Below are 13,369 nucleotides of genomic sequence, written 5' to 3' on the forward strand. Positions count from 1 at the left end.
ACGGTGTGACTTTGGAGACAGCCAATTCTAGGGAGCAGACGTGTGTGCGTGCGCGCGTGCACATGCAGGCAGGGAGCAAGAGGGTTCTGGAGGGGCTGAGTTTGCATGTGGGGATGCTGCGTACAACACTGATTGCTTTCTCTCTCCTCTTGACAGTCAAAAAGAAATGCTCTGCTGGCCTCAAACTGAGCAACCTAATGAACCTGGGCAGGAAGAAATCCACCTCACTGGAGCCCCCAGAGAGGTCCCTGGAGACATCTAGTAAGAACCCTAGCTGCCTCCAGGACCTAGGGCTGGAGCCCAGACCACGAAGGCAGGGGGTTCCAGGGCCGGTTTAAGCACCTCTAGGGATGGCAAGCACACAGCCCCTGGTTTTAGTTTGTCTTTGTTGTAGGTACTCCTTGTGCTGAGCCGGAGTCGGTCTTATTACAGTGTTGGATCCTTTGTGAAAGGGGAACTAATCAGTGTCCCCCAAGTGTTCTTTAAAGACTGATGCTTAGTTGATCAGTGTGGGGGGCGGGGGGCATGGCAGACACAGTGTCAGGACAGGGGAAGGCGGGTGGAAGGCACAGTCTAAAGACCTTCAGCCCAAGAGAGAGGATGGCTTTTCCCCCTAAGCATGCACTTGGCCTTCCTTGTGCAGTCAGGACTCAGGGACATGGAGAACCTCTTCTGCCCTTGGTCAGACATGGCATGTGGACTTGAGCCTTAAAGGCAGGTGGAGCTGAGGAGGCTAGAACCACCTGGGGCAGCAGCAAAGACTCAGAACAGGCGGGCCGAGGAAGGGAAAGTGAGAAGCCCGTGTGGCTGGACCGGAGGACATTACAGGGGCTGGTAGGTTCTTAGATGTCATTGTCACTGCCCTCGATCCGGAAACCAAGGTCAGAGGGTAAAGACACTGATGTGAGGGATCTTGATTCCCAAGCTGGGGTTCTCGACTGCAGCCCTCCTTGGGGCCTGAAGGCCATTACTGTCTGCCTTTGGGCCTTTTCCTCTTCCTTGTGGAATGATGTCCTCTCCCAAGAGTCTTTTCTGAGGCCCAGTTAGGTTCTCTTCTTGTTTGAGGCTGGCAGGATGGTGGGTGGAATAGGAAAGGAGTGGTGGTGCACGCCTGTAATCCCAGCAGCTAGGAAAAATGAGGCAGGAGGATCACAAGTTCAAATCCAGCCTCAGCATCTTAGGCCCTAAGCAACTTAGCGAGATCCTGTCTTTGGGGTTGTGGCTCAGTGGTTAAGCACCCTGGGTTCAATCTCTGGTACCAAAAAAAAAAAGAAAGAAAAATGGAGTGGTCTCCTGCTTCTCTGGCCAGGACGATGGGTAGTGCCTGGGTCTGTCTGCCCCTGCAGTCTGGGAACCTGATCCCTGTGCGTCACTGTCTGGGAGATGGTTGGGTCATTGCTGGAAGTCTACACTCTCAGCCAACTATGCTCCTGTCCCTTGGGGGCAGGCCAGAGAGAACACAGTGGCTGTCCTCCCCAAGACTTGGATGCTTAAGATCTGAGCTCCTGCCTTTCCAGACCAAACTGCACTTTGTAAGTCAGTGTATCTGAGAAGGTGAGGAGCAAAGAGCTATCGACTCACTGCACAGGTGGAAGGAGGGTCCTGAGGCTGCATTTTACGCATCCTTGTCACTTGCAGGGACAAAGCTGCGTGTGGTAGATAGTATCAACTCAGTAAACACTTATCTGATGTGGGAAAAGCCTTGTCCTCTCCTTGGGAAGCTGAACACAGCACACAGCAACCCTCTGAGAACTAAAGAATGGCATGATGGGTGCTGGCAGCCCGTGTGCCTAGAGGAAATGGGGTCCCTGGTGGATAAGACAGACCTTGGGCATTAGAGAGGCCATGATGCAGTTCCTGACTTTGGGAAGCAGGTGTGTCCAGGTGGGGAGGCTGACGTGGAGGCAGAGTGTTTCACTGGACCAGGTTCCAGGTGCTCTGATGGAAGGCAGACCAAGGGGAGGAGGAGCTGAATGCTGCACAGGCTGAGTCTGAACAGCTGGGGGATGCAAAGGCTGTCGGGAACCAAGAAAGCTGCAGCTGCAGAGGCAGCAGGGTTGAGCCAGCAGCTGGGAGATGGGGTGGGCAAGCTTCCTGCCACAATGACCTGGGTGACCTGTGGTTAGGAGGGAGTGCTGCTGAGGGCCTGGCTGCTTACACACAGAAAGAAAACTAGGGACTTTGAGATCCACAAGCTTCCATGCAATATGAAAGGCATGGACAGTTCTGAAATTGATGCCAGAGGACAGTCTTGTGAGGCCCAGAGGCCCTCCTGCAGCCATGTCCCCTCCTGCAGGTGTGTGGCCCCAGCTCCTTCTCAGCCTCACCCCACTGCATGTCTCCTGCAGGTTACCTGAATGTTCTGGTGAACAGCCAGTGGAAGTCACGCTGGTGCTCCGTCAGGGACAGCCACCTGCACTTCTACCAGGACCGGAACCGCAGCAAGGTGGCCCAGCAGCCCCTCAGCCTGGTGGGCTGTGAGGTGGTCCCAGATCCCAGCCCCGACCATCTCTACTCCTTCCGCATCCTCCACGGAGGGGAGGAGCTGGCCAAGCTCGAGGTACCACTGGCCCCTAGGAGGATGTGGGCAGCAGGGACAGCCAGGGCTGGTGGCTGCAGGTCTCCAGGGCTGTGATCCTGCTGAGGCAGGATCCACCTAGCCTCAGGCCATTTTTAGTTCCCTTGTCTGTGATTGTTTGCATTTAAAAAAAAAAAAAAAAAAAAAGTCCACTCCTGTTCCAACCTCAGGGTGGTTGTGTTACAGGAGTGGGGCAATGAGCTACTTCCTGCCCTTAGAACGCCCAGAGCTGCCAGAAAGGCTCTAGGATTCAAATGGGTGCTAGTTTGTGTCACCACCAGGAGGGCTGGTACTTAGGAATGAGGACTGACAGAGCTTATCTGGGGGACAGGATTTGCTCTGTGATACATTTCTCCCATTCCCCACCCTCTGATGTGATGTTACATTTATAATCAGGAGGTGACATAATGCCTTGCTGGGAGCTCTGCAGGTGGAGCTGATGGCATATATTTGCCCATTAAGTCCTGTTGGCTTAGTCCTTTATCCCAGGTCTTCCTCCAAATTTTGCTCTAACACTGCCCTCTAGTGGCTAAAACATCCACATCATAATAGCTTCCTAAAGATGAGCTTGGTCCGTCCATTTGACAATCGGCAAATATCTGCTCAGAACCATAAAGTGGAAGACAAAAGAGACAGATGCCCCCTGCTCTGATGGAACTTATGTTCTAGTTTGTGAATGTGAGGATATTTGGCTAATTACCCACTTAATTGCTTAGTTACAGTTGCTGCAAACAAGTGAGGCAAGTACCAGGCAGGTTGGATGGGGACTGGCTGGAGATGAGGCTGGGAGTGGGCAGGGCTTGATCCTAGGAGCAATGGGATCCCTGGCCCTCAAAGGAGGTGGCAGGTTCAGATGTAGATTTCAAGATTCTTCATCCAGCTATTAGGTGAGGGATGGACAGAAAGAGACCTGTCAGGAAGCTGCTACAGTTGCCCCAGGCAAAGATGGTAGGAGCCTACACTTGGGGACCCCCATGAAAAGCAGTATTGAGAAATTCAGTTGAAAATACATGGGAGAAGGAAACCAACTACCATCCAGTTGGGCTTACAGCCGCCTCTCCATTTAAGAAAAACTCAGTGTGTGTGGTATAATGCCCAAATGCTGGTTTTCCTCATGAAGATAAACCTGAAGCTTTTATAGAATTCCTAGATTTTTCTCACTCTAAAGGCAAGAAACAATGTTGGCATTTTAATAGAAGTGCCCAAAGTGTGTGTTGGATTAGAACGCATTATACCCCAGAGGGGAAACACCAAATTCACTGGAATTTAGGTGATAATTAGTAGAGCTACTTGATCTGCTGTTATGACTTCAAGTCAAGGCATCTTAAAGACCTAAGTAAATTTGAATAGTATTCCTTAGCAAGGTCTAGGCAGTCTGGTATGTATGGATTAGAGTGATAAAGAGTGAAGTGAGCATCGTGACACAGAGGTGTCAACCTACAGTACAATTCTTCATTGTAATAACTGTTAACAGTTATTTCTAGAAGCACATATAGGCATATAAATGACCTGATATTTTGGACTAATATCCAGGGCATCACAGAGGTGGTCACAGATGGAAATGGGGTCCCTGGGGGTGGGATATGCTGTTGAAGATCATGCCCAAGCCAGGCTGTTTCACAGACTTGACAGGCAGGACTGGGATCAGGCAATGGCATTGTGGTGGCCTGGGGGGGAGGCCTGGCTCATGTCTCTCGGCCTCCCTCCAGGCCAAGTCTTCTGAGGAGATGGGCCACTGGCTAGGCCTCCTGCTGTCCGAGTCAGGCTCCAAGACAGACCCGGAAGACTTTACCTACGACTACGTGGACGCCGAGAGAGTCTCCTGTATCGTGAGCGCGGCCAAAACCTCTCTCCTGTGAGTCGGAAGGGCCTCCTGTTATGCCCTCTCCCCCTCCCAGCCCTGCTTCTAGACCCTGGGCCGGGGCCAGACTCTGGTGCAGAGCTGGAACAGAGCAGCCACTGACAGCATGGGCTCAGCCCTGTCCTGTCCATCGGCAGGAAGATGTGAAGTCCTAGGCCAAGGGGCAGCCCTCAGGGAGGTCCTGCTAAGATCTGCAAGCTGAGCTGGGCTCTGGCTGGACACTCCCCAGCTCCCTAGGGCAGAGTGGGTTCCTGTCCTTTGTCTTTACACCAATTCAGCACTTGATGCCTCACAGGGAGGCGGAGCTGGGACTGGTGAAAGCCAACCAGGCCACTGAAGCAGAATCCATTTTCTTATGCATAAAACAGGACTAGAGTGGGGTGTACCCTGCCCCAGGGGTATTGTGCAGAACCAGGGGAGGCTCCTAAAAGAGAGGTGTCAGGGGGAGGTGGCCACAGGATGCTAAGAGGAGGGGCATGGGGCAGGGGAATGTTTTGGGTGGGGGGATCTGGACCCAAGAGTTCCAGGGCAAAGGCTCTGGGAAGAGAGAGATGCCCCCAAACACATGGAGGCAGGCCTTCACCCCCATATCTCCATGCAGCCAAAGCCTTGCATCCTGGCGAGTCCACCCCCTGTCCTGGGTGCCTAGCGCATGCTGTGTCTGGCCCGTGTCTTCCAGACTGATGCAGAGAAAGTTCTCAGAGCCCAACACTTACATCGACGGGCTGCCCAGCCAGGACCGCCAGGAGGAGCTGTATGACGACGTGGAGATGTCAGAGCTGACGGCCGCGGTAAGGGCTTGGAGGGCAGCAGCTCCAGTCCTCCTCCTGCCAGCCCTGTGCACCCCCATGCTGGTGGTGGTCAGGTTGTCTCCAAGATGAGTGGTTTCTAAGTCACCTGAAGGCCATCAGTGTAGACCCCAGGTGCAGCTGGCTCAGTTCTGTACATGGCCTGGCTTGGCCTGCGGCAGTGCTAGGGGCAGGGTGGCACCCTTAGCCATCCAGTCCCACACAGGGCTGAGGTGGGTGTCACTACCCAGCAGTTCCTGGCATGGAGCCTTGCTCTGCTGGGGCTCTGCGGGTGATCTCATTGAATCCCACCCACTACGGGAAGCGCTGCCGGTTCCCTCTGTACAGATGAGGAAGTGAGGGTCAGGGAAGGTGAACGCTGGGCCTGAGTCTTCCTCCAGCCTCTGGAGTGGCACTACCAGGTCTCAACAGGAGGCTTGGCGTGTCTGGGAACCCCGGGAGGAGACAGGCGCTCTGAGGCAGGGCTGGTGCCCCGTCACAACTGGGAAACGGAGTAATGCTGGATGGCATCTGCCTCTTTTGCAGGTGGAACCCGCGGAGGAAGCCCCCCCTGCCGTAGATGCACCCTCTGAGAGTGAGCTTGACCGGGTGTACCTGGACCTCACGCCAGTCAAGTCCTTCCTGTACAGCTCCGGCGGAGCCCAGGCTCAGACCTTCTTCCCCCCGTCTCCACCCTTCGATGATCCAGCTGAGGCCCTCCCTGCAGACCCAGGTCCGGCCCCAGATGAGCCCTGCACCAAGTCTGCAGAGAACCCAGAGCAGCAGGTACAGGCCGGTCCCTGCAGAGGGTTGACCACCTTCCTGTGTGCCCATCCTCCAGATGAATTTTGTGTTTTCTCCCCACACAGAGGCAGCTGGAGAGCCGGGAGCCCGAGGAGCCTTCCCTGAGAATCACCACAGTCAAATTCCAGCCTGAGCAGCAGAGAATCTCCTTCCCACCAAACTGCCCCGATACTGTGGCTGTCACCCCAGCTAGCGCCAGCCCACCTGTGAAGGACAGGTTGCGAGTGACCAGTGCAGGTACCTATGCAAGATCAGCACTTAGCGTTTTGTACTTGGCTCAGAGAAGTTAGCCCTATTCCCTCCCTTTCAGATGAGGAAATAGGTTCAAAGAGGTATCTTCTGCTCCAGCCTTGGGTTCTGAGTCTGGGGAGTAGTTGGGGACAGCCCTAACAATCGAGCTCGGCTGACTTGGAACATCCCCTTCTGGGTCTACAGAAATCAAACTTGGCAAGAATCGGACAGAGGCTGAGGTGAAGCGGTACACAGAGGAGAAAGACAGACTCGAGAAGAAGAAGGAAGAGATCCGGGGGCACCTGGCTCAGCTCCGGAAAGAGAAACGGGAGCTGAAAGAGACCCTGTTAAAGTGTGCAGGTAAGGGGCCTCCAGGTGGGGAGGGTCCAGGGCTGGGCTCTCAGCTTAGGGGACATAAGGGCTTTTGTCGCTGGCTTCCAGATCTCTGGGCCTGAGCCCCTTCACCTGCGGCACACCCTTGTCCCCTCTAGCCCTGTCTGAAAGGCTGCAATCCCACAGAGGGACCCCTGACCCAGCCCAACCAGACCAGCAGGTAGCTGGCTAGCTTAAGGTAGAAATCTTAAAAAAAAAAAAGTACCATTCCTGGGCCCATCTTTCGATGCCCTGCCAAGGCCTTGTTTTGAGATGTGGGTTAGCAGAATGGTCTCTGCCACACTGGTAAAGCATCGACCTCCAGACTCACTCATTTGAAGTGAATCAAAGTTTAAGATACTTGTAAAGCAAATCTGACGCCTTCCTGATTGTCTTCCAAATCACTCTCCTATCGCTGGACAACTGTTTTCTAGCAACTTCCCTCTTGTAGAACCTACTGTAACCTTGAATTTCTGACAGTAGCTTTGTGCTCACTTAATATTTAAATTTTAGAGTTGCATGAACAAGCCCAATAGGCATAGTAGGTATGGGGACAAATGTAGCTGCTTTCTGGGAAGCTTACGATTGCTAAAGGAAGGTCTTGGGGTTGCAGTCACCCAGTTTTTAAATACTGGCTTTGCTGAGATAGTTGTCATGTAGTTGACCCATTTAAAGTGACCAAGTCAATGGTTTTTAGTATATTCATAGTTTTGTAGCCATCACCACAATCAAGTTTTGGACCCCCCCCAAGCCTGATATCGGTCATTCTCCCACTTTCTTACCCCAATCTATCATCTGTCACTCTAAACAGCCACCCTCTGTTGCCGAGGTGTTCCTGGCTGGGCTTACTTTTGACTCACCTGATACTGGAGGGCTGGGACATGAGCTGATGTGGGTGACCCAGGCTCATCTGTGACGGTGCTTGGAAAGCCCTGAAAGCCCCCGGCTGGTGTGAGGCAGGGACTCCCTACCCTTTCTCCTTAATGGATAGTCCAGGCTGGAGAAGAGAATTTTCACTATGGTTTATTCTCCTTGCAAATAAGCCCTTGAGATCCAGATGATAAGTGATTCTCCAAGTATCGATACTGACCAGCAAATAACTATATTGTCTTTAAATGTCGGTACCAAAAATATCACTTCAGATATTCTCCACTTAATTTTTCTCTATGAATTTTCCCTAAACAGTGGCCCCTCTTACAGCTTGTGTCTGACTGAGGCCCGCAGGTGATCAATTACCACAAAGCCTGCAAACAACCTGGTGGCTGTTGACTCACACTTGGGACTATATTGACCCCATGTGGTGCCATCCTTTCCTCCAGCAATGGGCTCCTGCAGCCTGCAGGTGGTTTCTTAGCCCTCTTTTATGTATTTTATCCCTAGGGGCTAAGGTCAGGCCTCGGGAAGCACAAGACCCAGAGCATAGAGGGAACTGTGGGGGTAGCCAGAGAACCCAGCCTCTCTCATGCTTTAGCTGCAAGAATAGCAAGATCTCAGAACCCCTGCGAGCCCACCAGAAGAGACTCACCCTTCCAAGGAAGATTTCCCAGGCTTTGTAGAACGCTCACACAAGATCTGGACCTAGAGCCTGTTCCCTGCACACACAGGCCATCCCACCTCTCAGTGGAAAAGCTGGACCTGTGGTCTGTGTCCACCTGGGTCCTCCTCCAGCAGGGGTGTGTGTAAACTCCTTCCACTCAGCGTGGCGCCCTGGCCTCAGCTGAAATGCTGTTCTCTGTCTCCAGACAAGGGAGTCCTGGCCAGCTTGGAACAGAAGCTGAAGGAAATTGACGAGGAGTGTCGGATAGAGGAGAGCAGGCGTGTGGACCTAGAGCTCAACATCATGGAGGTGAAGGACAACCTGAAGAAGGCTGAGGCTGGGCCCGTGACACTGGGCACCACTGTAGACACTACCCACCTGGACAACATGAGCCCTCGTGTGAGTGCCAGCTCCTCTGAGCTCTTGCTGGGCCTCCTGGACGTGGGCTGGGGGAAGTGGGTCATGTCTTCCTGCCCAACTCAACCCTTGCTCTCCTCCTGTAACCACAGCCCAAAGCCGCCGCCGCCTCCACCTCCCCCCCAGACTGCACCCCAGTCAACTCTGCAACCGCCCTCAAGAACAGGCCTCTTTCTGTCATGGTCACAGGCAAGGGCACCGTCCTCCAGAAAGCCAAGGTAAGCAGTCACTGCCAGCCTCAAGGGCCAGCAGAACCATTGCTAAGATGTGGCTCTTCTTTGTGGCGGTGGGAGCCAGTCCTGATGAGGGCTCAGCTCTCAACAGAAAGTCAGTGACTCTGGCTTCACTGTGCCTTTGATTAGCCAGAAGGCTCTTACACTTGATTCAAGTGTTCTTATCGGTAAGCCCCAAGGACACTTCTGTCCTTGACCTATCCACCACTTGGCTTTGAGTGGAATATATGGGCCAGCTGCAGCTCAGACCACAAAAATCAGTGCCTCCAAAAGGCCTTCTACCATTAAAATTAAATAAACAAGTCACCCAACAATGGATGGATGGATCCCATGATCAGGTCTCTCCCTGAGGGCTAGACAAAGTAGCATTAGTCTTTACCTCAATTGTACAATAAAGAACATGCCTGGAGTTGCCTTTGGACACTGCTTTTTCTGTCCTGCTAGAGATAGTTGGAGGCACCAACCCACTGGGTGTTCAATCCATTAGAGCAGGTGACCTCCCCTCCCTCACTGTTATGGTCAACAGCACTCTGCCAGAGCCAGGCCATCTCTTAATAGGTGCTCCTTGAAGGAATGAGCACACAGGTTTGAAACATACTCGTCCTATTTGTAACTGCTTCTGTGCTTTAAATTTTTCTGTGTATATAAAGGTTGCTACAGAGAATAACTTTCTTTTTTTGGGGGGGTGTGCTGGTATTTGGTGCTCCAGGAATGGGAGAAGAAAGGAGCAAGTTAGGAAATGAACACCATCTAAAGACTTTTGTGTCATTGGGACCTTGGTGACAATCCTGCTTTGGTAAAGTCTTCACTGAAACAGCGACTCTGAGAAAGGGTGAGTCTGTTTAGAAGAAAAAGCCAGGACTGGGGTACTGTGAATGGAAAGCTTGGTTAAGAGCTGGCTCTGTCCCTTTTTGAGCCCAGGGGAGCAAATCCAAAATAAGGCTTCTTTGGAGACTGGAGTCTATTGGCTGTAAACAAGACATTGTATTTAGGGATGTTCTGTTTCTGGTTTTTAATCAAGTGTTTTTAGTGAAAAGTTTCTGGTGATTAAACTTTGGGGTAGAAGAAAAATTGAGGTATCAGGACCCTGTCCCCCTGGCTTTGGTGACTGAGAAGACCTGAGCGCCATTTCCAATGCCAACAGAGTTGGGGGTTAAACCGCCCTTGCCTTCAAGTTTGATCTCCAGTGTGATTGTGGGCCCAACTTAGTCTCTAGTGATTTTAAACAGCATCAATACCACCTGCAACATGAATTTTAAGAAACAGTAGCTGAGAGAAATATTTGGTATCCAGCTGAGGCACTGATCGCACCAAGGGTCTTCATTCCGGTCCAAGGCAGCCCTGAATCAACTGCCTTTAAATAAAATTGTGATACTGTATTGTATAGAAATGTTTAAAATTCCATCGTTTAGAACAGTGAAAAGTGTCTTTTGAAATCTGACTTTTTACATGACTATAGAAAAAAATTATCCTATGTTTACAGATTCAGTCCTATAGTCAGGCCATTTTGAACAGGAGAATTATTTAATATGATGCTCTGTTAGTTCCTGTGGTGAATTTCGGTTAGTATAGTGTCGCTCTTCCTTGTGCTGTGATCGCATTGTTAACACAGGTTGAAACATTTCATCTATACCCCGCCTTAGTTCTCTAACAAGGATTCCTGAGAGCTAAAAGTCTTTTTTTAAAAAATGTATTGTCTTTCTAATCCCAGGGCATTTATTTCCTATGTCATAAACACTTGGGGACCTGAACCAAGTGAGTTAGTTCTTTTTGTTTTTTAATAAAATGGTCATTGTATTTCAGGTTTTCCTTGTATTTCATGGAATAACTTGGGGCAGGGCCTGATGAACTACTGAGGGCCAAACATTTAAACTTCAAAATATATACAGACTGATAGAACCATAAGATACAATCCCAGCAAGAGATTTCAAAGTCCTCTTACACAAGTCACCAGCTAAGGCTAAAAGAGGATTGTAATAGTAGAAATAGTATAATTAGCAATGTACCAAATTCTCTGGAAACATCTGCAGAAACTGTTTATAGGCATATTGATTTTTTCAATTGCCTATAAGTTAAACAGACTCCTAAATAGTAATGAAAGAAGTTCACGGCATAAATGTTTATTTACAAAAGGACAAAACCAAATTCTGGATCATTAAAAAGATTAATGCAAAACAACAACAAAAAACCCAAAAGCTGTATAGAATTGCAGACTTGACAGAGGCGAAAGTACAGATACAAGAAAGTGCTATGGACATGTAAAAGTCTGAGAAACAGGTTTTCCACGACAGTCATCAAAAATGCTATACATATCCAAAAGAAAAACCAAATCTCACTTTTGGATGTTGATGGAAAAACATCATTGAAATTCAGCAATGTTTTTTGAACAATGATGAGAGTATACAAATGTATAATTTATCACATTAACAGACTACATGTGGGGGGAAAAAAACTTCTTGAAGGGAGTGGGAAAAGCATACCATAAATCTCAATGCTCATAATGAACATTCTCATTCATCAAGAGCTAGGAACAAGCATCCTTCACCTGATAAAATGACCGTCCTTTTTGTTAAGAACCAGTTATGAGTAAGTGTTATTACTGCTACTTTTAAAAACATTCTGGAGAGCCTGGAGAAGGGAAATGACGAGAAAAAGTAGTACTCAACTTCAAAAGGAAGAGACAAAGCTATCATTTATAGATGGTATTTCCCTGGACACTAGAGTGGTCAGAGGGTAGCTGGCACCAGGATCATTCAGGAAAATAAAAAGATATATGATCCATCTTCAGTGCTTTAGTTAATGTAAATAAAACATAATTAAAGCTAGAAATAAATTTGAAATGAAAGAAAAGGGCTTGACTGGTTAGGCAATGCCAGTTCTATTGGGACAATTAAAAAGGTTCATCTGGCCAGTGGTCCATTCACTAGAAAATTCAAGCCAGGTGTGGTGGTACACACCCATGGTACTCAGGAGGCCAAGGCAGGTAGATCGCAAATTTGAAACCAGCCTGGGCAATACGGCAAGATCCTCTCTCTCAAAAACTTAAAGGCTGGGGATGTGGCTCAAGCGGTAGCACGCTCGCCTGGCATGCGTGCAGCCCGGGTTCGATCCTCAGCACCACATACAAAGAAAGATGTTGTGTCCGCCAATAACTAAAAAATAAATATTAAAATTCTCTCTCTCTCTTTTAAAAAAAAAAAAAGGTAAAGACCTTCAATGTAAGTCCAAGTAATCCAGATGAGGAGCCAAATAGCCTTGAACAAGGCAAAGACCCTACATGACAAAATGATTGTTATTAAAGATAATGAATTAATATAATTGATCAGCATCTCCTGGATGAGCATGTGGCCCTGTCCGAGTATTGCCTTCTGAGAAGAACAGTAATAACATAAAATTGATTATCAATAAAAATATCCCTAGAACACAAATGACCCAATGCTTGGGACACCAGACTTTTAATTTTTAATGTCTAATAATACCATGGTGATAACTCTTTAAACACTTTTCAAACATCAGAAATCCTGAATTTCTTAAATTGGTATTTAAATTAAATTTGTACTTTTACACGTAAAACAAAATATTTATATTAAAAAGACAAAAACCATCCCCAGCACCACAAAGAAAAGAAGGAAACACTGATAAAAGTTTCTGGATTTTTCTACTAAAACCTCAACTCTAAACAACATGACCAAGGGAAAGAATTGATTCCTAAGTACTGCAGGAGTAAATACTCAGTTTGCCAGAAAAAAATTGCAAATATTCCTTTTAAATAAATAACACCACCTCTTGAAATACGTATAAAAAAGTGTAAAAAAGCAAAAGTCCCTGTAAGTTTCTTTAACCTTTATTTAAGAATTCTACTCTGCCCCACTAAAAGGGGAAAGGAAGTTTTCAATAAACACTCCATAATTAACTTGTCGGTCGTAAACTCTTTTAAAAGGAAGCCCCACCAAGAAGCTGTCACCCAGAGCCAGACCAACCACACAAGGCCCCTCCAGACCTGGGCCATTTGCACAGTTGACCCCTCCCCTGTAGCCAGCCAAGTTCATTAATTGGTCAAATTCCGGTCTGGGACTTTTCCTAGTGTCTCCCTGACACAGAAGTCACAAACACCAGTAAGTCCCCAAACTAAAAGCAAATGCACACAAGAGATCTTCCAGGAAGTGAAAAAGTCTACACTTTTCCCATTTGGAAGTGCCATTGCTTCATGGTCCAAATGATATGCTAGTAAATACCTTCTGCTGGGCATTACCGTCTCACCACTTCCTGTCTAGCATTTGTGGTGGGCAAAATGAACCCCAGACAGCCATCAGATTTCCCGTAGTCTCCAGGATCTCACGTTTCTCCTCAGGGGAAAAGTGGCAGATGACATACCTCAACAAAGTACAACTGGGTACAGAAGTAAATATTTACTGACATACCTAGAGTCTGCAGTATCACCCTTAGTGATGTCAAGTTCGACTACTGCTCCAAACAGTGGCGTTGGTGGCCAGGGTACCCTTTGCCCTGGCAGAGGCTAGTGGGCACTGCATGGAGCTGGAGGCAGAC

General features: G+C 48.9%; 1 protein-coding gene across 2 annotated transcripts in view; it reads left to right on the forward strand.

The window, feature by feature from the left end:
* Nucleotides 1-10,618, forward strand: part of Afap1l2 (actin filament associated protein 1 like 2) — a 90,100-nt gene extending 79,482 nt beyond the window's left edge. For both annotated transcript variants that reach the window (XM_071610692.1, XM_027930229.2), the window contains 10 exons: nt 157-261; nt 2,349-2,560; nt 4,288-4,433; nt 5,119-5,230; nt 5,774-6,013; nt 6,097-6,268; nt 6,467-6,622; nt 8,377-8,570; nt 8,681-8,806; nt 9,531-10,618. In XM_071610692.1, coding sequence (XP_071466793.1) covers nt 157-261; nt 2,349-2,560; nt 4,288-4,433; nt 5,119-5,230; nt 5,774-6,013; nt 6,097-6,268; nt 6,467-6,622; nt 8,377-8,570; nt 8,681-8,806; nt 9,531-9,557 — 1,490 coding nt within the window. In that variant the 3' untranslated portion in view covers nt 9,558-10,618. The remainder of the gene's footprint in view (nt 1-156; nt 262-2,348; nt 2,561-4,287; nt 4,434-5,118; nt 5,231-5,773; nt 6,014-6,096; nt 6,269-6,466; nt 6,623-8,376; nt 8,571-8,680; nt 8,807-9,530) is intronic.
* Nucleotides 10,619-13,369: the final 2,751 nt, after the last annotated feature.

This window comes from Marmota flaviventris, chromosome 4, assembly GCF_047511675.1.
Source record: "Marmota flaviventris isolate mMarFla1 chromosome 4, mMarFla1.hap1, whole genome shotgun sequence".
NCBI classification, from domain to species: Eukaryota; Metazoa; Chordata; class Mammalia; order Rodentia; family Sciuridae; genus Marmota; species Marmota flaviventris.